The 23,977-nt window shown below is 38.0% G+C and overlaps 2 protein-coding genes across 3 annotated transcripts in view; both read left to right on the forward strand.

Annotated features, from left to right (window-relative positions):
• LOC143031052 (BTB/POZ domain-containing protein 6-like) overlaps window positions 1–23,977 on the forward strand; it is a 246,509-nt gene that overhangs the window by 148,334 nt on the left and 74,198 nt on the right. The gene's annotated exons all lie outside the window — the stretch shown is intronic.
• LOC143030582 (uncharacterized) lies at window positions 6,744–22,593 on the forward strand. 2 transcript variants are annotated; one of them, XM_076193744.1, is made up of 2 exons: window positions 6,744–6,967; window positions 19,726–22,593. In XM_076193744.1, the coding sequence occupies exon 2, from the start codon at window positions 19,761–19,763 to the stop codon at window positions 20,628–20,630; it is 870 nt and encodes a 289-aa protein (XP_076049859.1). In that variant the 5' UTR covers window positions 6,744–6,967; window positions 19,726–19,760; the 3' UTR covers window positions 20,631–22,593. The 2 variants fall into 2 exon arrangements, with proteins under 2 accessions (XP_076049859.1, XP_076049860.1); XM_076193745.1 differs by having other exon boundaries at window positions 6,744–6,946.

Genomic DNA, 23,977 nt, shown 5'->3' on the forward strand with positions numbered 1-23,977 from the left:
TCATATGCCCGATTGGCTACAATCAGAAGTGATGGAAAAAGGATTAACAAAGAGAAGAAGAAAAACGGTTGAAGCATTACACATAGCCACTAAACCCAACATAAACCAAAAAGTAGGAAGTATTAAGTGGACAGAATATACGGCGAAATATGCAAATATAGAAAGACGCCCCAGGACAGCTCCGACGTAACGCGGGGATTATATACAAGGACAAAACATCACGGTGACATTTCGTTGATCAAAAATCATGTTTTATTCTCATTATTTTATTATGCATTCTGTATCGATACTAATTATTAGTATTATGTTATGTTATTATACTGTAATATAATTATATTGCATTATTATATATTATATTGTATGTTATTATTTTTACAGTATTATTATTATTATTATTATTATTATTATTATTATTATTATTATTATTATTATTATTATTATTATTATTATTATTATTATTATTATTATTAGTACTATTATTATTATTATCATATGTTATACCGATGCTGTTTGAGGTGTCATACTGGAACAGTTGAAACATCACACATGACTGCCGGACACAGCACGGGCCGGGAGATGGGAGAAATGGAGTGAAAGACGCCCAGGACAACTCAAACATAACACGGTGACAAAATATCACGATTACATTTATTTTCATATTTATTCTTATTATTATTGATTATGTATCGATGCTAATAATTATTATGTTGTATTATAATATGATATACCATGATATGTTTTGGTATATTATATTATATATTATAATTTATATTGTATATTGTATCATAGATCGTGTTGTGTTGTATTATTATTATATTACTATTATTGTATCATATTGTACCGGTGCTGTTTGACATGTACTGGAACCAGCCACCAACCACTCCACAAGGAGGGAACGTGGGCCTGACTCACTATATACACCGCCAACTTCGACCCAGAGTAACACTCCTCTGAAGAAGCTATTGTAAGCGAAACCGGTCAGGAATAAACTTGATAATCAGATAAAGACCCGTGTTTCCCCCTCCACCTTTCCCATAATTTGTCCCAATGTCTCTACACACACACACACATATATATATATACATACATATATATATATATATATATATATATATATATATACATGTACATATACTTATTCATATACATATACATACATATACATATATATATATATATACATATGCACATATGCATGTATAAAATGCCTATTTAACTATACATATGTATGCGTAAGCTATCAGAACACTTACAGCGTCAAAACCCAAATACATCTACATTGTTAACATCCTTCGTCTTTTTGTCCGAAATGTTCGTCATCTGGGATGGCCCTCCTGACAGTCGCGCCGAGAGTATCGTCCGACCGATCCCCAGAGAAAATTGGGCGGAGTCTTCTTTGACCACGGCGCGGCGCGGCAACGACGGCGGGAACAGAAGCAGCAGCGGACTGCGAGGGAGCGAGCACCACATACGACCAGGAGCCTTCGGCCGAAGAGGAACAGACATCAGTGGCTGCCCTTGCTCCTCGATAGAGACACAAGGAACCTTGTTGGTGCCGACGCCGAAATTGTGAAGGATGAGCATATAGATTATCTCAACAATGACGGGGCTACGGCACGTCGTCGTCGCAGAGAGCGCGTCAGCGTCAGTGAGGTCCTCGTGCCGTCCTCTCCAGGACAAGGAGGAGCGCCGGCTCATGATGTGTACTTCTCGACGGCCCGAAGGATGACGGACCTACACTTGTACAGCTGTATCTTTTTTGAAATAAATTATCTTTGTCGTGTTTTATTTTCCTTTGAGTGTGTATGTGTGCGTGTGTGCGTTTTACCAGAGAACTAATCAGTTGCGTAGACTTTACAATTTAATTCCATGTCATGAATATTCATTTATTACAGACAAGATTATTCAACTTCCTTTACATTAACCCCATACTCTATTGGTCACTTTTGTTGAAAACCCATTGAAAGGTTACGACGTTCCAAAAAAAACGCGTTTCTTCTTTTAATATATTTCATGTTTACATTTTTTTTTCTATTTGAACTCCCTTTAAAGAGCACGTGGAGTTTTGGTCACGTTAATCTTAGAGGCAACTGGATTCCTTTGTCTCGGTTCTGTTAATGCCCTAATTAGATATCTCCTTTATCACATCTATGGGTCAACCTCGTAAGTGCAATATCGTTTCCATAGACAGAAACGCTGGTTACTGCCAAAGAGTTACTTCATGCCAGTGTAATCATTAGGCCAGCTGTTGTAAAGGAGAATTCGGACAAACTTGATCGAGGTTCCAAGCGGCCTTGCAATTCACGGAAGCCATTCTCCATTTTTGTACTTGGTCGTGGTAATTCTCTCTCTCTCTCTCTCTAACTCTAACCCCCCCCCCTATACACACACACAACCTTCACAATTCGCGATGATACTATCTACATGGAGGCTCCTCGACTGTGCTTCCGAAGTCTTCGAAGCCTCTGGGGATAAATAGGGCGTCACGGAAGGGGTGAGCGGACAGACAAACACGACTCTTAATATAACATAGATGATTTATTATTCTACTTGAACTCTGATCGTTTGTCCATGAGTGACTTGTACGAACAGCTGTACAATATGAAGCCTTGCCACGAGTTGGCGCTGTTTTCCAAGTTACTTTTATTAAGACTTTAAAATTCCCGTCAAACTGGAAAAAACGAATGAATGAATAAATAATATTTTAGAAGGAAAATCACCGTATTCTCTGGAAAGAGAAACTTTCGGATACCAGACGGATTTCAACTGATTCCGGGAGCATTTGTCCAAAGCCAAAGTCCCCGGCAGACTTCGAGAGGCTGTCTTCGATAAATTTCAACAGATGACAGTGTGGCAGAGTCTGGCCAACTCTGGCAGACAAAAGACGAACAGACGCACGACAACGTCGATATAAGAATTCAACCGAAGGTTCGGTATAAAGAAGCAGGAGACCAAGTCAGGAATAGGACCTTCAGGGAAACTGTATAGAAGTTCTTCTTCTAGACATGTAAAGTAGTTTCGTTTCACGTGAACAGTTGGTATGGAGGCCACCTAGGATAGAGAGTTTGTCCGAGAGAGAGAAAGAGATACCGTCTGGGGTATTGGCTGCATGTCATTGTGGCGAAGTAGCATGCAGTTGATATTTTAGGGTCTATATGGGGCGCCCCTACGGACCAGAGCCACACATCATTTTGTCTGTGGTAGAGGAAAACTCTGTTGAAAGAGAAATTATGACACTTTTATACTGCGACTGTCCCTCCGTTATGCTGTCCCCCAACCCCTTGTTACTGCCCTGTACCATTTCTCTGAGTATTCATTTCCTGTTTTCGCCGACCCTGTGGTGAGGGAAGAGAATGCTATCACGAAGTCTTTCCACTTGAGTCGTAAAAGGCGACAAAAAAACGGGACGGGGAATGGGATTAGGAGTCCTACTACCTGTAGCCCCAAAAGAGGACATTCCTAAAAAAAGTAAAGGCATAAGAGGGTCTAGGAGTTTTCCAACCAGTACCCTAAGGTTTGGGTCTTTTAATATGCGTGGATGTGATATAGATGAGAGTAAACGGGAAGAGATAGGGAGTATGTTTGTGAGAAGAAAGATGGATGTGCTGGCTTTGAGTGAAACTAAAATGAAAGGGAAGGGGGCGTGAGTTTGGGAGTGTAGCTGGGAGGTACTCAGGAGTGAAGAATGGACGAGGGAGAGAAGGGGTGGCTATACTAGTAAGTGAAGAGATAAGTAAGCGTGTAGTGGAGTGGAAGGAAGTTTCATCAAGGTTGATGTGGATGAAGGTGAAGCTGGGAAGGGAGATGTGGTCTTTTGTAAGTGCGCATGGGCCTGGTAGTGAGAAGAGCGTAGAGGAAAGGGAGGCTTTTTGGGTAGATATAAATGAGTGCATAGAGGGTTTAGGAAGAAAAGTCAATGTAGTTGTATTGGGAGACCTTAATGGGACAATGCATTTGATAATTGTTTGGCTACACCAATCTTCTTCACATGTACATGTGTAGTCTTCTTTAATTTGCGTGTGCCTAGTGCTTCTCTTCGGTGACGTCTTATTTGCGTATGTTGAGTGCTCTTCGATGACGATTTATTTGCGTGCGTTGAGTGCTTTTCTTCGAAGACGTTTTATTTGTGTACGTTCTTTTCCTCGCTTCTGCCACTATCCACTATCCCACTGCTACCACCACTGTCGCCGCCCTTGTGGTTTTCACTTGTGGATATGACGACTCACTTCTTTAGTTGTAATTTTACTTGTTAATCTGTTGTCTAATTGATTAATGTAGAAATTCAGTGACTTTGTTGTTATTCGTTTCCGAAATCTTTAAGGATTTTTTTTATTTTTATATTAAAATATATATTTCATAAAAAAAAAAGTGGAGGGGGGTGGAACTTGCCTTCCAAATAATCGTTTTCGTCCATTGGTCCCATGTCCACTTTCAGCCTTAATCTGAGGTAATTGAAAACATTTAAATTCATAGTAACCTAACAGCCTTAATCTGAGATAATTGAAAATATTCAAATTCATAGTAACCTAAAAATCCCTCAAAGCAACACGAAAGAATTGGAATACTACCAAAAAGATGACGGACAGGCTGAAAATTGAGATCGGAATAAGAAATGTACTCTGCGCAACAATAAATAAAATGGAAACACCTTAATCCAAATATGATATGGCAAGACTGTTTAAAAAGAAAACGTGCACAGTGAAACGTAACTATTAAAGTTGCCTAACAATTGAGATCCAACCCAAAGAGCTTCTTTCATCCCCACAGAACAAAAAATAAGGAAAAGATGTGCCCGATTAAAAACGACGAAGATGTCATGATAAAATCGTAGGAAAAATGAGTGAGATGTTTAACAAATATTTTCTCTCTGTGTTTACAAAGGAGTCGTTAGATATGGTACGTAACTGCGATCTGATTTTCAATGGGAACGAAGGAAGCAGACTAACGTCAGCATTAGTAAAGTAGAAGTAGTCAAAGAGATTGATAGGCATAAATCAACAAAATCCCCGGTTCCAGACAAAAAAAAATTCCGAGAGTGGTTAAAGGTCAACTATGAAGGTTTAAGATTTATTTTTTTTTCATACTTGAAAATATAAGTTAGAAGAACTCTAAAATGCACGTTTCTATCATTTTATAGTCTTAGTTTTATCCAAATAGCATGATCTTAAAAGTGCCCGGTAGCAAACAAACTTTTCAATGTCGTAGTTACATTTTCCACCGCTAGGGCAACTGATGACGTCAGTACTGCCATCGTGCAGCTAGCAACATGATGGGGATTTCACATTGAGTGAAGAAGATTGATAGGGTTTGGATGCCCACATCGTGCTCCAATGTGGTTCGGTACAAGAATACACGTGTACGAACCAATTCGGATATCCAAACAAGACTCAACTGACGAAGAACATGTCGAAAGCGAGGAATCTTCAGAGGATGAACGCCCAGAACAAGGTTAGCATGGTTAGGCCTATGGCATTCACGCCATAGGCCTATGAACAAGCAGAAGAATTTTTTTTATCAATTTTTCTAACATGCTAACCTCCTTGCAGATGAACAGATGAACTCTCCATGCACTGTGGACGTGGTCATCTTGGTGGTCGTGCGGATGTTTTTCCAACAAGAAATCAAAACCAGCCGTTGGGCATGCTGGGCCCTGGTAGATAGGGCCAGACCCATCAACGTCTACTAGGTATTAGCTCTACTATTACATGCCTTCAAACCTTCACCCGCACGTTTGATGACAAACCAAGGAAATCATGTGTTTGGTCTGTTGTGGTTGGTGGTGTGCATTCCGACGAACTCACCAGTCCTTATTTCCTGCTCGTTCTGGGCATTCGTCGTCTGAAGATTCCTCGTTTTCGACATGTTCTTCGTCATTTGAGTCTTGTTTGGATATCCGAATTGGTTCGTACACGTGTATTCTTGTGCCGCACCCACATTGGAGCACGAGGTGGGCATCCAAATCCGATAAATCTTCTTCACTCGATGTAAAATCACCATCGTGTTGCTCTCTTCACGCTGCCAATACTGACGTCATCAGTTGCCCTAGCGGTGGAAAATGTAACTACGGCATCGAAAAGTTTGTTTGATACCAGGCATTTTAAGATCATGCTATTCGGATAAAATCAAAACTATGAAATACTAGAAACGTGCATTATAGACTTCTAACTTCTTCTAAGTTATATTTTCATGCATGAAATAACAAAGAATAACGAAATCTAAAAATTCTCAGGTGTAGTCCAGAAGGCTTATGGGAGAGTTTTGATTGAGAGGATTAGGAGAGAAACAGAGGGAGTAATTGGTGAGTAACAAAGTGGGTTTAGGACAGTTTATGGTTGAGTGGATAAGATTTTTGTGCTAAGACATGTGAGAAAGCTTTAGGAATAGGTAAGGATGACTTTTGGGGCTTTATGGATTTGGAAAAGGCTTTTGACAGGGTAGGCAGGAAGACACTGTGGAAGGTATTGCAGATACATGGGATAGGAGGAAAGTTGTTATGAGCAGTCAATAGTTTTTATGAGAGTAGTAGAGCTTGTGTTAGAATCAGAAATGGAAAGAGTGAGTGGTTTGAGGTAAAGGTGGACTCGCAGTAATGTATTTAAATTGGACAACCTTAGATTTAAGAAGGAAATTGGCAAAATATTGTTTAACAATAAGGTGGTCAACGGATGGAATAGACTTGGATACCATGTAATGAACGCTGAATTTATTGGTTATTTTAAGAAACGGTTGGACACATTTATGGATAGGGATGACAAGTGGTAATGGACATGGAACTACCTAACGTAGGCCTTATTGTCCCTTGCAATCTCCTTCATTCTTATGTTCTTATAGTTTTTGTCCGAATTCTATTGATGATCTTTCTAAGTTCCGCTTCTTGTTGCTCATTTGTTTGTCGCAAGCTGAAATTTGTAAACACAGTAGATAAAGTTGGGAATAATCAGCTAGGGTATGTGGCACGGATAGTTTGGTGAGAAAGCCTGAAAGTTGTACTTGTAAATGCTGAATTCTATCTCGTAATGATTTCATTTTAGTATTTGTGTATGCATGAATACTTTTTTATTTTTGCCATTAAAAGTAAGTTTTGGCACAGTATGCGTTGTTTTGGTGCTTACACAACTACTCCGAAGCGAAATTAGTGTAGTTTTTTCGCTACGTCATCATCGTCGTGTAGTATCGTCTTTGCCTGAGAATTTGCTGCACCATAAATCTTTACAATTAAGCATTCATTAAGTTCTAATATGAAACTTGGGTTGTCTGATAGCTTGCGGGGCAGCTTGATCCATCGCCAACTCGACCCATCGACTGCTTGAAACGCCATCTCTTGTTTCAATAGATGCTAAGGTCGAAGAAATTAAAGTATGATAAAATTGTATACTCTAACCCAACCTAACCTATGTAACCTAACCATGATGGGCCGACTTGGTCGAGTAGGTGGGCCAAGTTGACGATGGGTTGAGGTAGCTTTACTCTCTCTCTCTCTCTCTCTCTCTCTCGTAATACTCCAGTGGCTATCAGGACTGCAGTCCCCTCACCAGTCTGTCCTTTGCTATTTCCTTCCAATATTGTAGGTCAGGGTTAATGCGGGCCACATCATTTGCCACTCCATCACTCCACCAGTACCTAAGTCTTCCCAGGGGGTGTCTACCCCTTATACTTCCCTCCATCACCATTTTTGGTCATCTTGTTGGCTCCATCCTGGTATAGTGACCGGCCCACCTTGCCCTTCTCCCACTTGCGACATTATGCAGCCAAGGTAGCTACCAGCACTAAAATTCCAAGTTTGGTTTAGCCCTTTAATTCTTGTTGCATATAAAAGACCTTTTCCTTACCAACAAAATGCTTTTTTTAATTTTTTAAATAGCTTGAAAAATAAGGGAGATACAACATTTTCAATTTTCTGCAATTCCGAATTTTTAGCGTGACTGACTTAAAACAAGAAGTGAAAATAAAGGGTGGTAATTTGTAAAGATTTTGGCACAGAAGTACACACAACCACTGGTCCATTTTTAATGAAATTTTGAATTCATGGTTCAGAGTCAGTGGAATAAGAAAAGATAAGAAGCTATCAAAAAAGTATTCTAGCAGCAAAACCTGATGATCCAAAATGTATTTTTCAGCAGCAAATGCACCCACAACACTAACAACAATCTTGAAGTTTGTCATTTCCAGAAAAAAAAAAAAAAATCACATTAAAGAGTGAATATATGGGTGCCTTACCTTTAGATTTGCACTTGGTACACTAAATTACCACTGAAACTATCTAAATCAATATTCAAATTGGGGAAAATCCTTCAATATTTTAAGAACTGAATCAAAGCTTCTAGAAGAGGAAGACATTTTGAATCATCCACATATGAATTGAACACTGCCAGAGTTCAAACTGATGAGAACCCATTCAAACGGGTCACTCAAAATGACATCAGAAACATTCCCTCCACAATGGTGCACCTCCTGCAGACTCACGTATACCTAGCTGTGTTGAACTGAATTCAGTATAATTTCTATGTACCTTATGGGCACAAATCCAGGAGCTCCTGTCTGGAAACATGGTAGATTTTAAGAAGTGCACACCTATGCAATATAGAAATAGAAAATTAAGTAATAATTTTGTAAATAGTAGTACATTAATGTAATATACATTATTGTTGGCAGAAATCAATAACAGAAAAAGTTATTGATAGATAAACACAAACATGGCCACTTTGCTTGAGACACCATCGTTGTTGAGGTAGTTGTGGAGGTTGAAAAAATTAAAGTACAAATTTGTCTGTGCTAAGCTAACCTACTACCTACCTAACCTAACCTCCATTTGATAATGTGGTATTTTTAATTCAAGAGGTCATTAAGGTTGTCATTGTCATCTTTGGCCTCTGAATCTATAAAAACAAAGATGGTATCTAAAGGAGTTGATGCGACTTCAGTCGCTTGTGCATAGATTTTAGAAATGTTTTCTGTTATTGATTTCCACCAAGAAAAATATATATTACATTGATGTATTATAATTTACAAAATCAATATTTGATATCTAATGATCTGTCATGTAGGTGTGCACTTATAAAGAAATACAGAAAACCCAAATTTTTCTTGCAACTTGTGCAACATAAAATTAATTCTTCTGTTGCAACAGAAGGATTAATTTTATGTTGCACAAGTTGCAAGAAAAATTTGGGTTTTCTGTATTTCTAGAGAAGATTCCCATTATTGTTAAAACAGTTAATTGAGAAAATGATGATGTATCACTCTGAACATTCTAATCCCTTTTCTTTCCCAAACCAGTTCCCTCCCCCACTCCCCCTACAATCTTAAGGGGATTGTTATTCTTTTAAAGGGTGGGATGCGAAGCTTTGTATGTTGCCTTCTCTGACAAGAAAATATGAAAATGTATGCTTTTGGGGGTCATTTTAAGTTGAGGCACCTAAATTCATTCAATAGAATAAGCACCAGGGTCTTCAGTTTAAGATTTGGCACCTGGTTGAAACACAGAATAAAGCACCTATGCTCTGTTTATGACAAAGATTTAAAGGATAATTTATTTATATTGTCCAGCTATATGGTCATATAAGCTTTCAAATGAGTTAGATAAGGTTAGGTTAGTTTAATTTATAATAGGTTATAAATAAGTTGTGAATAATAATAATGAACAATAATCAACACCTGAGATATTAACAACTCACGAAGAAGCACCTATCATTTAATGATTTTAAGGAAAGGCACTTCAGTTGGTTTATCTTGAATTGATATGCATTAGGAAAAAGCAAGCATAAATTATTAAATTTGAAAAAGAAAGACACAGGTTCTTAAAACTGAAGCAATCTTTGTTATGATGTGACATATTATTGTGTGGAAGAATATGTTGTGGACAAATAAATGTATACACCTTGCTACATTATTCATTTTTATGTGAAAACTATCCACATTTATTGGTTATTTTGACAGGATCTGACTTTATTTAACTTTTCAAAATGCCATCTGCTAAACACTGCCTCTATAGATTATGTCATAGTGACTCGCATTATGAGGATAGACCAAATAGAAAGGGTTTTATTTTAATCCATTTTCCCAAATCACATTTGGACATTGAAAATATCAGTGATGGGTTTGAGTATGTTGAAGGGAGGATTTTATCACTGAACATATGAAAAAAGACACATACATATACAGGACACTTTGTAGGTGAATCTGGGCCTACTGATGACCACTCACATCCAATCGTGCTCTCTTAAGCCCAGAGCAAGTTAGTCCACCAAGCACTGAAACAGAATAATATTGTCCAATTGAAATTCAAATATTGTTTATTCATTCATTGTCAATTACTGAGCCTGAGAGGCTTAAGCCAGGTCCACACTGCTTCATGCAAAACTGCATGCAGCAGGTGAGGGTGTTGAAAGTTGAGCTGTTTACACTGAATGGGGGCAAAAGGAAAGAATGCCAGTTTCACAAGTCCAGTTTCTATCTATATCAATGGATAGCTCATATCATGAGTACTTTGCATCCCATAAAAATACCACTAATTAGTAGTATCATCAGTAGTAATTTGAAATTTTTAGTGTTTGGTGGGGGTGGTAATGGAGACTAGTACAACTGTACCTAATTTATGAATTCTTGTAAAAGTGTTGGTAATGCTGGGAGCATGGAAAGAATGAAATTTTGTTGTCTGCAGGGCCTACATTTTTTCATAATGGCCTATCTCTATTAAAAATTTTGAATATAAAGTTTGGGTTTTAATCCAGTTGTGCACAACTACACAATATAGCATTAGAAAATTAAATATCAATTTTGTAAATTATGATACATGAAAGTACTATGCAATTTTCTTGGTGGAAATAAAAAAAGAAATGCCTTGCTACAAGCAAATAAACAAATGAAGTCACCAGCATAAGATCAGGACGCCATCTTGTTGTTTGTCAAGTGTTTACCCCTCGGTACTTCCACCAGTACCTCATGAGGTATATTTTCATGAAGGAATGCTATGAAGTGGAAATCCATGCATTCCTTCAAGCTATGAGAAAATTTTATACCTCATATTCAGAAAGAGTGATTGAACAGGCCGCCAACATCCATCATGACGACAATCATCATGATGACCTTTAGATTACAGGTACCGATTTACTAAATACAGGTTAGGGTAGAATAGATGAATTTTTCATCCTTTCATTTCTCCGACGTCGGCATCTATCAAAACAAACATGGCATACCATTCATCTGGTGTGATTTCATTACTTATGAAATCTGTTTTAGGTTTTTTATTTCATTTCCACCCAAAAACTGCATATGTTGATATGATTTACAAAATTAATAATTAGTTTTCTGTTGCTATATCGCGTAGTTGTGCACATGTGGACATTACCATTGTTTGCCAGTCTCTCAGAGTCAATTCTTATCTATATCATTATATAGCTCTTATCATTCTGAGTGTGTTGAACTCCATAAATATCACAAATTGATAGTAACATCAATATGAATTTTATAAAGCGTATTTTTGACAGGATGGGCTGGGGGCTGCCGCACCTAACCTCTCATTTTTAATGTCATGGTTCAGAGTAACTCTTTCCTCATATCAATAGTGTGTGCAAACACCATACAAGAATTTAAGAACAAATTAGATCTTGCGAAATACAAAGATGGGTCACTACAAGCATAGCTCCCCTTCCTGTACAATGTAATTAGGAAAATACAACTAGATAAATACTTATGTCTCCGTGCACTTGACGTTCTGTAAGTAGGGATGCTGCTTCATTATCCATAAAATATTGGGTGTGGCTTTCATCTAATCATTGGGGCTAGCAGAAGTGGCTATGACAGAGAGGAAAACTGTCCATCTTCTTTTGGTCTTGTTTCCATTTTTCAGTCTTCGACACTCCAATCTATGCTTCAATTGAATGTTGATGTCAATATGTTGAAGAGGTCTTATCTCCAGGTACATCATCCTCAAACAGTAAAATCTCTGGAAATGGGTCACATGCCAACATGATTTACTCCTATCAGTACCCTTCAGTACCACATGTTGGTAGTTTACCCAACTACAAAGAGACAACCTTGAACAATCAGCATTCTTTCATGGTCAGAGACTATTCAAGAATGCAAATTGCTTTCAGCCCCTATCTGTCCTTTATGTTGCCTTTCCACCTAAAATTTCCCCTGTACCATCTCTGTAGTGCTGTCTCTTTAATGCAATATTGTCCTGAAAAGTAGAATTGCTGGATGTTTAAGAGGAAACAAACATATCGGTACAATGACTCCTTTATTATCCCTGTAGTATCCCTTTCATTGGATATTGCCCCCAAAAATGAAAATGCTGGATATTGACTGAAATACAATGCAATCAATAGTATCGCTTTCAAATGCAATCTACTTCAGTTACAACTTATATTACACAATAGTGAATACAGGTTGAAAGAAGTTGAATAATGGTTTGTTATTGCTGACCTGTTCTGAAATTGAAACCAGAATCAAAATATAACACAAATATAACTTCACCAAACCTAACATTTTGGGGGGATATAAGGGCCATCCCAGACCACTTAGCTCACCATAAATATATACTGTTTTGTATTCTACATTTTGCAATACATACAACATAATTTTGGGTCTTTGAATTGCTCAGTATTACCATATTGAAATATGATATTCAAAGTTGGAAAATGAAAAATTGTGGTATTTCATAAAACACATTTGAAGATAATAAGAATATACATACATATACCAAGGGCTTTTCCTCCCTTATAAGGGAGGTAGCCAAAGTCAAAAGTTATAATTCCACTCCCACCCATTTCACTTCTGTTCAACATCCTTCCCTCCCTCTTATGTTGGCTCCTCCTGGATGATGGGCCATCCCTGCTTCTCACCTATTGCCTTGGGTCAGAAGCAACACAGCAAGACACAACACATCCACAGCAAGGCCCCTTTATTCAATCATTGATCCCCCCATCTCTCCTCTCATACAGAAACATTGAAGACAGGGAGCAATGTCAAATAACATTCACACAAAACCACTCCCTAACCTTCCCCAACTCAGTTCCATGCATTGCAGTATCATCCATACACAACCATTCTCCACTCACCTTTGCCATCTGCCTTCTCTCTTCCTTCGTCAACAAACATCCCCTTCCTGTTCAACACCCCTTTTACCCCATCCATCCATCTCATCCTCAGTTGCCACCTCATATTAACTCCATCCAACTATGCCTTCCACACCTCTTTTACCAATCCTTCTTCACTCAGTCCATGTGTCCAAAATATCCCAAAGATCTTTCAACCTCATCTCCCAACTCCTTTTCTACCCCCACTATCCTCCATACCCCCTCATTTCTCACTCTGTCCAACCTTGTAACCCATATCATACTTCTCTGACATTTCTTCTCAAATATACCGTCGCCGCAAAAAAAAAATGGTACACTAAGATTTTTTGGATAACTAAACACAAAAGTACATGTTAAATGGGTTTTATTTACCTTTTAAGCTTACATTATATATACAAAATTAATATTTGGTCATGTGGCCCTTATTCTTGATCACCATCTCGATCCTCTTGGGCATCGAAGTGGCGAGGTTGGCGAAATACTGTAGGTCCATCGAGGCCCAGTGCTTCTTCAGCGCCTCCTTCAGGTCGGGTATGGTGCTGGGTCGTTCCTTCTCCAGGATGTTTTTCATCTGATTCCATGCGTTTTCGATGGGATTCAGGTCAGGGGAGTTACCAGGCCACTCCAGAACATCAATCTTGTTGGTTTCCAGGAAATCCTTCACTGCTTTGGACTTGTGTGCTGGGGCTCCGTCGTGCATAAAAAAGTTGCAGTCATGGATCCGCCAGAAAATCAGCATGTGGTTTCGCAAAACCTCAATGTAGTTGGCAGACTTCATTGTAACGTTCTTGGGGAGGAAATACAAGCCAGCTCTACCATTATTTCCAGTGAAGGCGCCCCACACCATCACGCTGTCAGGATGTTTAACAGTCTTGACGGTGTATTTTGGGTCGTAGCGGGAGACATTACTGGGGCGGCGGACCAGCTTTGAAGTTCCTCTGATGAGCCGGAACGTACTCTCATCACTAAACATCACCTTCTTCCAGTCGTCTGATGTCCAGTGTCGGTAATTCTTACAGAACTGCAGCCTTTTCTTCCTCATCTTATCAGTCAGCAGAGGTTTCTTGGCGGCCCGACGTGATGGTAATTTTAGGTCCTTTTGTAGTCGATGCTGCACTGTTCTCACTGTGACGTCCTGGAGCAATTTCGGGTGCTTTTCTTTCAGTTCTAAGGCTGTTATTCCGGGGTCTGCCTTCACTTCTTTCTTTAGAATGAAGTCTGTGCGTGCTGATGTCTTCCGTGGTCTGCCAGAGCCCTCCTTCCGTCGCGGTGTCGTGCCGGGGGCAGAGCATCACCAGCTTTCTTCAGGTGGTAAACGGTCATTCTTGACACTTGCAGTTCCGCCGCCACGCGTATCACAGATACTCCTTGTTCTATCAGGGACAAGGCCCGGCTCTTCTGTTCCAGGGAAAGTTGATTTTTAACCATTGTGCCTGGTGGAAGTGGAAATATAGGCGGCCAAAGTTGTGTGTCGAGTGAAAAAATGGCGTGATTGAGAGCAGCGTATGGGCAATCTTTACTCGATGAGCTCTGCGGGCTCATGAGGTGTGAGATGTTGCGGTGGAGGGGTATAGGGGGTGAGGGATGGGACTACACTTGTGGCTCAGACCAGAATTCTTTTGTTACGTTGTGCCGCGTGTAACATTTTTATTTGCGGTGAAAATGTAACATTTTTTTTTTTGCGGCCACTGTATTGAAACTCTTCCTCTCAATGTTTCTGCCCCATACAGTGCTGTTGGCACAATCACCCCTTCATACAATCTCCCAAATGTTTTATTTCTCATTAGATTTTTTTAATCTCCCAAAGCAAATACTTGTTTCTCTCAATCTACAGTCTACCTCAACCATCACTCCTCCCTTTCTTGCCACATGCGACCCCAAGTATATAAAGCTATGCACATCCTCCAGCCTATTTCCATTAATACTCACTTCCAAAATGCTGTCATCCTCATATTATTTCTTTGCAGACGACACAAAAATACTAAAGAAAGTAAGAACGGAGGAGGATTGCAACCCATTAACCTACAATTTATTGAAGTCAATAAAAGTGGCATTTGTCTTTTTAGATGAGGAGATGATAAAAAAAAGAAATAACTACACTAATAAGACCAAAACTCAAGTATGCAGCAACGCTATGGACACCCAGTACCAAAAAGAATATAAATAAATTAGAATACAAAGAGCAACATCAAAACTGTCACTAACTCTTTCCAAAATGACATATGAACAAAGACTGTCCAAATTAGAATTACCAACTCTGGAACAAAGAAGGGAAAGAGGAGACCTACTAAATATCTATAGAATTATGAAAGGAATGAAATCTTAGATAAGAATGATTTATTGAAATGGGGCAATGGAAAAACAAGAGGACACAAAAAGAAACTAGGTAATACACACACGCATGTAAATATATGTATAAGAAAATATTAGTACCTGATAATTAATACACAAACACACACACACATATATACATGTATAAAATAAAATTAGTACATGATGATTAACACGAAAGCCAGTTGTACATATTATAAGCTGGACTTGAATAGGTGTTTAATTCTTCTTTTCAGTGTATCTCATCACTTAACAGTGCTACTCCTTCTCTCCCTCACTTCCTTATCACTCCTGATGCCCTACCCACCCCACTTCCAAAATCAAAACCACTCTTTCCTTTCAACATAGTACAAATGCATTCACCTTTTCACAAACATACAATCAATCTCCACTGTTACACTCTGTACCACATCCACACATAGTTAATGACCCAGTTATTATTGATTTGATTGGAGTCCTTGTCCCAGACCTTTCTATGCCTTGACATTTATTAGAAGAAAAATTTAGAGTGGAGGATCTGTAACCCCATTACTCTGTCCCAATTTCCTTCTTCATCATGCATGAGACCATGATGGGAAAGATAATGAGGCAATCATAGAAAAACTCAAAATCTTTAAGGAAATAACAAAATTGGATGGATGGATGGATGGGGTGAAGGGGGCTTTTGGGAAGAGGGGAATGTGTGTTGAGGAAGGACAGGAGAGGACGGAAGACAGAGGTGAATGGAGAATGGTTGTATATGGATGATGCTGTGATGCATGAGGTGGAATGGGTAAGGGGATGGGGAGTGAGGCAGTATGTGTGAGCAAAATTTGATGCTGCCCAAAGGGCTTTCTCCCTGTCTTCTTCTTTTCTGCATGGGGGCATGGAGAAGGGGGGGGTGTTGCCAATTTGATGAAGTGGTGTTGCTGTGGATGTGCTGTGCTTTGCGGCACTGCCTCTTACCCAGGGCGGTGGACAGGGTGCAGGGATGACCTGTCATCCAGGAGGTGCTAAGAAAGGAGGGAGGGTGGAGGGGAGTGGAGTGTGTTTTGGGGATAGAATGGGTGGGAATGATTTTATGCCTTTTCCTTTTCAGCTACCTCCCTTGTAAGGGGTAAAAAGCCTTGGTATATGTATGTATGTATGTACTACAGAATAAGTTAGAAAGTATCTACCTAATGAATGAATGAGAGCTTCATTCCAACTTATGTGCTTGACTGATCTTCCAGAATTGTACAACACAACCTCAAACCATGGCAGAAGAGGAGGAAATGTTGAATTACTGTAAAATTTCTTGTTGAATTGATACCATGAGTAGTTTTTCAGGATTTTGTTTGTGGGATGCTTTTGTTTCTTGAGGTACCAATAATGGGAACTTGTAAGGTGGAGAGTATAGCTGACCATTTTCAAAATTGTTGACCCCCTCACCACCTCCATTAGGAGGTGAAGCCCTGAGGGGATGTCACTCAGTCTCAACTATGCCCAAGATCTCTATAAACCTTTTGTACTATGCCACGATTAAAAGGAGCTTTCTATTTAAAACCTTCATTTGAGTGTTTAAGTTGATTGGTAGCAGACATTATAGGCTTGTAAGCATGTTATTAAACATAAGTAGACACATTTGGTATTTTCTTTGTATGTAATTGAAATTAACAGAATAATTTATTACCTTGGTATCCCATACTCGTATATGTGAGAAATAATTAGGGAATTCAGAAAACTAAGTTCTTATGAGCCATTGTAGATAGGATTGAATAGAAGGAATTTTTTTCATTAGAACAGAATTTGAATCCTAGTCACATTTTGAGGGTCTAAATAAATTCCGTGACAACAATTCACCAGCAACAATTCATTGACAACAATTCGACATGCTCAATTCATCGATATACACAATTCATCAAAAAATAAGGATAAAGATATTCTAATTTGAAATATATAACTAAGTCATATTTTCATCCTTGATTTATCATATTTTTTATCTTTGATAATGAAATAATTACCTTCATAGCCTTTATATAGGATAGAGTTTCTTTTCATAGTATTCATCAAGAATAGTTCAAATCATTAAATGACAGAACTATTGAGAATGGCAAATTAGTATAAACTAAAAACTATAAATTGGTTTAATTAAAATCAGAAAGCTAGGTTACGGGGTATTGCCTGCAAATAATCAACGACGTTGCTATATGAAGGATATCTTTCTACAATATTTTTTTATCTGTTCAGAAGGGTCACAATATTTCTTTCTTTGTGGTTGAGATGAAGTACCAGCCAAGTATTGATCGACTTTGACTTCAGTATAGTTTTGTTCTTTCTTCAGGCAGTCGAAAAACTTCCAAATATTAGGGTGGTGTCCAGCAACCTGCATCTCAAATGTCCTTTATTAAAAACACAATAATGGTAAAACCATGGATAATAATAATACCAGCAATAAATAGTCATGTTGGCAATCTCAATAATATAAATATCCATGAAAATGAAAATAATGATCAAAATATATATAAGAATTAACAAGAAAAATATTGACACCAATTTTAATGATAGAAATAATGATGACATAAAAAATAAAAACAAATAAATATAAATAAATATCAACAATGATAATATCACCAATTATAATGAAAACAAATGAGAACCACTGATGTAGGGTCTATTGTTGTTAGGTTATCCAGAACTGACTGAATCGTCCACAACTGTCTGAACTGTCCGGGGGAAGTTCCACTCACGCCTACATCCTCTAGGTCTCCATTCCTTGATTGCGTATGAAGATTTGGTTCTGGTCCATTTTACGTCTCCTGTCCTCTTGTTGATGTTGATGACAGACAATTAAAACAACTGGACCAGAACCAAATCTTCAGAGGATGTAGACGTGAGCAGAACCTCCCACGGACAGTTCAGACAGTTGGGGATGGTTCAGTCAGCCCTGGATAACCTGACAACAATATATTGACCCTACATCAGTGGTTCTCATTTTCTATATTTTCATTATAATTGGTGATGTTTCTGAAAACTGTTTTACATACGTACATAATATACCAAGGCTTTTTCCCCCTTACAAGGGAGGTAGCCAAAAAGAAAAAGGGCATAAAATCATTCCCACCCATTCCATCCCTAAATACACTCCACTCCCCTCCACCCTCCCTCTTATCTTAGCACCTCCTGGATGACGGGTCATCCCTGTACCTTGTCCACTGCCCTCAGTCAGAAGCAGTGTCACAAGGCACAGCACATCCACATCCACATCCACATCCACATCCGTCCCCCCACGCATAAAAGGAGAAGACAGAGAGAAATCCCTTTGGGCTGCATCAAATTTTGCTCACACATATTACCTCACCCCCCATCCCCCCACCCATTCCATCTCATGCATCACGTCATCATATACAACTGTTTTACATACTTGACCAAAAACAAATAATTCACTTGAAGAATAGCATAGGACATTTAAGACACACATTGCTGGACACCACCCTGATATTTGGAAGTTTTTTGACTGCCTGAAAAAAGAACAAAACTATTATGAATTCAAAGTCGATCAATACTTGGCTGGTACTTTATCTCAACCACAAAGAAAGAAATATCATGACTCTTTGGAATGAAAAAAAAAAAAATTGTAGAAATATATCCTTCATATAGCAACGTCATTGATTATTTGTGGGCAATAGCCTATAACCAAGCTTTCTGATTTTAAGTAAACCAATTTATAGTTTTAAGTTTAGTTTATACTAATTTGTCTTTTTCAATAGTTCTGTCATTAAAGAATTTTAACTATTCTTGATAAATACTATGAAAAGAAACTCTACCTTGTTTTTGTAGTACTGTATCCTAAATACAGGCTATGAAAGTAATTATTTCATTATCAAAGATAAAAATATGCTAAATCAGGGATGAAAATATGACTTAGTTATATATTTCAAATTAGAGTATTTCTATTTTTATTTTTCAATGCATTGTGTATATCGATGAATTGAGCGTGTCGGTGAATTGTTGTCGATGAATTGTTGCCGGTGAATTGTTTTCAGTGAATTCGCCAGATCTAATGTTTTGAAAACATTACCACATGTGATCTAGAGGCCTTTTACTTAATCTGGTTTTGCAGTCTTTCCTGGAGGACATGAATACCCATGAAGCTCTGAGTAGATAGGTTATGCCATAAGTAATATAAAGACCTCAACACAAGACTAATATTACATTAGATATGATGTCCAAGACAGATGAGAAACCTTTTCAGCATGACATTTGTGATGCAAGTTTCTCATCAACGTGTAATCTCAAGTACACATGAAGAACCAATCCAGGAAAAAGTTTTTACAGTGTAATTTTTGTATTGCAGGTTTCTCACAAAAGAGCAGGTTCTAAGTGCATGTGATGACTGACACAATAGAGAATCCTATCCAGTGTGACCCATGTGATGCAGCTTTCTCACAAAAGGGAAAACTCAAAAGGTATGAGATGACCCACACAAGAGAGAAGCCTTTCCAATGTGAACTTTGTAATAGAGCTTTCTCACAAAAGGGTAATCTCAAAAAGCATGTGATAACCCACACAGTAGAGAAGCCTATACATTGTGACCTGTGTGATGCAGCTTTCAGATATAAGAGAGATCTCAAAAGGCATATGATGACTCACACTGGAGAGAAGCCTTTCCAGTGCAGCCTATGTGATGCAGCTTTCTCACAAAAGAGTACTCTCAAAAGCCATGTGATGATCCACACAGGAGAAAAGCCTTTACAGTGTGACCTGTGTGATGCAGCTTTCAGAGATAAGAAAGATCTCAAAACGCATGTGATGACCCACACTGGAGAGAAGCCTTTCCAGTGCAGTCTATGCAATGCAGCTTTCACACAAATGGGTCATCTCAAAAGCCATGTGGTGACCCACACAGAAGAGAAGCCTTTCCAGTGTGACCTATGTGATGCAGCTTTTTCTCAAAAGGGTGCTCTCAAAATCCATGTGATGACCCACACAGGAGAGAAGCCTTTCCACTGTGACCTGTGTGATGCAGCTTTCAGGAAAAAGGGTGATCTCAAAAAGCATGTGATGACCCACACTGGAGAGAAGCCTTTCCAGTGCGGCCTATGTGATGTAGCTTTCTCACAAAAGAATCATCTCAAAAGCCATGTGATGACCCACACAGGAGAGAAGCCTTTCCAGTGTGACCTATGTGTTGCAGCTTTCTCTCGAAAGAGTTCTCTCAAACGCCATATGACGACCCACACAGGTGAGAAGCCTTTCTAGTGTGAACTATGTGATGCAGCTTTCTTACACAAGAGTAACCTCAAAAGCCATATGATGACCCACAAAGATAGAAGACTTTCCATTGTGGCCTGTGTGATTTAGGTTTCTCCCAAAATGTTACTCTCAAAAAACACACGGTGACTTACACAGGGAAGAACCCTTTTCAATGTGGCATATGTGATGCAGCCTTCTCAAAAAATTGTGCTCTGAAAAGTCATGTGATGACCCACACAGGAGAGAAGCCTTTCCAGTATGGCCTATGTAATGCAGCTCTTGAACAAAACAGAAATCTTAAAAGCTCACATGATGATCCACACAGTAGGGAAGCCTTTCAAGTGTTGTCAGTGTGATGCAGCTTTCATACAAAACTGTTATCTTAAAGTTTATGTGATGAACCATGCAGGAGAGAAGACTTTTGAGTGTGGTAACTGTAGTGCAGCTTTTTCACAAAAGGGTAGTCTTAAAAGGCATGCAATGATCAACACTGGAAAGAAACCTTTTCAGTGTGGTCATTGATGCAGATTTTTCAGAAAACTATTTTATCCAAATCCATGTGATGATTCATTATCAAATATTTCATTATCAAAGATAAAAATATGCTAAATCAAGGATGAAAATATGACTTAGTTATATATTTCAAATTAGAATATTTTTATTCATATTTTTCGATGCATTGTGTATATAAATGAAATGAGCACGTCAGTGAATTGTTGTCGATGAATTGTTGCCTGTGAATTGTTTTCGGTGAATCGTTGTTGGTGAATTTGCCGGATCCCATGTTTTGAAAACATTACCACATCTGATCTAGAGGACTTTCATTTAATCATACAGGAGAGAAGCCTTACTAGTGTGGCTTTATACTACTGTGCTGCTTTCTCATGAAAGATTCATCTCAGGAACCATGTTATGACCCATACTTGAAAGACATTTTCTTGTCAGTGTAAGATAGGGAGCTTTCACAGGTGACGATATTCCTGCATCAAAACCATACTTGGTAGGGAAGCCTTCTCAGTGTGACTTTTTCTCTTCATCATTCTCATGTAAGAGTATCCTGAAGATAATTGTTAGTATTGTGGTCAGTGGCTTACCAGCACTTCCATCCATGTGATCAATATGAAATCACTGTCAAACATAATATCTCACATATTGGTCTAGTTAGTCAAGGTGAGTTGATATATGTATATAGTTTTCTTTGGCCATTCATGTTGGCATCCTGTGTCATAAGTGTTTTTAAATTGTGCTATTTATAGTTTTATTAGTTCACTTTTTATAACTGTGGATGGGAGGATTGACCTAGATTTGGTGCAGCGTGATTATTATTTGAGGGAGCAGATGAGAGAAGTGTTGTGTAAACTGACTATTCTAGTAATACAGTATGTGGTATTGTGAGGGAACACTAGTAAATGAGAGAAACAAAATTCTGTGCCAGAACCCTAAATGCCACACATTCATGTCACAACATCACTCGGGGCACCACCAGCTTCATGATCTGAGTACTCCTTGTATTTGTTTAGAACTAGCAGGCTGTATTCCAGCAATATGTTATCTATAAAACAAAATCAGTATTTGTTTTACAACTGACAGTATATAATGAAATAATAGAGATTAGACTATTATAAAGATATAAAGAGTACAATTAACTCCTGACAACTTGTATAGAATTTGTTTTTTCATATGGCAGTTAAAGTTTCTCCTTTGGTTTGTTTAGTACAATGAGGCTGCATTAAATCAACATGATATTCTTTAAAGTTACAAAATAAGTAAATCACTTGTATCATGAATATAAGTAATATGTTTTAGATAATAAAAAGATGTAGACAGATATTAAATAATTTTCAACATTGTGTGAAATCCAAATGTACTGATGGTAAACTGTGACTTCAGTGAGTTTATTTTTCTTGTTTATGGTTTAACTACAGTAATACATTATCAATTGTATCTTCTTTTCATTAAAATGTTTATTACATTATAGCTGCATTATGTTTCCACATATTACGTTATATCCTACTAATCATTAGTACTATTTCATATTTAATTTTTATATATATTTTTTCACAGTACACAAAAATAATCATAGGTTTTTCTTTGGTGCGTTCAGCATTACCAGATTGTATTACAGCAATATAGCACTGTTCAAACTTGCCAAATTATTTTAGTATCTATTCAATAAAAGAATTTTTTTTACATACATACATATACAAAGGCTTTTACCCCCTTACAAGGGAGGTAGCCAAAAAGGAAAAGGCATAAAATCATTCCCACCCATTCCATCCCTGAATACACTCCACACCCCTCCACCCTCCCTCTTATCTTAGCACCTTTCTTTTCTTTCTTAAAAAAAGAAAAAAGAAAAAAATAAGATTGCGAAAACTCAAACTGCGTGAATGCTAGCCTACTTGGATTCCTTCAGGTCTTTTAGCACTATCAGACTAATTACAGCTGTATAGAAATTAAAGAAAATAGTAAAATGGATTTTTTTCAATATGCAAGAGGGGCTGAATGGAGAACTGAACAAAATTATCGACAAAAGATAGATCAGAGAAAAGAAAGAGAAATATGGATCATGTGGAGGAAGCTATTCAGAGAAGTAAAGGTGCTAAAGGGGCCAAGCACAGACTAGCTTCAGAGGCAGCAAACAACTTCTTTGGAATATAGAAATCGAGAGATTAGTAAGTGTAGAGACAGAATGATTAAGAGTTTTTATTTGATTTTTTTTATCAAGATTTTTACTTTTCAAAATTATGGCTGAGTAAATTGATCTGTTGACATTATTAGTGTACCAAAAATTACAAAAAGGTAGCATTACCTAAATAGTATGAAATAAAAAAAACAAAGGGAAGATAGCATGGTTGAGTAAATTCATCTGTTGCCATTAGTAGTGTACCAGAAGTTACAAAGGAAAAGGTAGATTTATGTCTAAATAGTGTGAAATGGGAAAGAAAAAACCTAAGGGAAGATCACTAAGAAAACATTTACAGCTTATATACTTCACTTTCCATACCCCGTTCCTCCTCTATCTCCGTCCTTCCTTTGTTCTGTTTCACCTCGAACAAAGTCGCTAGTCAACTTTGATAATTTAATAAATCCTTCTCTATGACTATTGCAAGGTTTTGAAGCGATGTAGGCTGCTTCAATTATTTTTCTTTGCTTTCTTAGCCCTTTGTGGAGTACCTCTGTATTTTCCCCAGTCAGGAAGGTGGCCAAAATTGTCTATATGAACCACTAGAGAATATGATGTCCGGTGGGCATCCTTGTGTTCATATAATTTTTTTTTTCTTTCTTTTTTTTAATTCCTTTGCCAGTTTCCCCAAAATGACTGATGGGGACAGCTTTTACAAGGAATTCTA

The sequence above is a fragment of the Oratosquilla oratoria genome, chromosome 12 (assembly GCF_046742065.1).
Source record: "Oratosquilla oratoria isolate Oo_2021 chromosome 12, ASM4674206v1, whole genome shotgun sequence".
NCBI lineage: Eukaryota > Metazoa > Arthropoda > Malacostraca > Stomatopoda > Squillidae > Oratosquilla > Oratosquilla oratoria.

Bases quoted from the DNA above. Each gene is read 5' to 3' on its own strand.
- LOC143030582 (XM_076193744.1), top strand. From the start codon at position 19,761: ATGACTGACACAATAGAGAATCCTATCCAGTGTGACCCATGTGATGCA.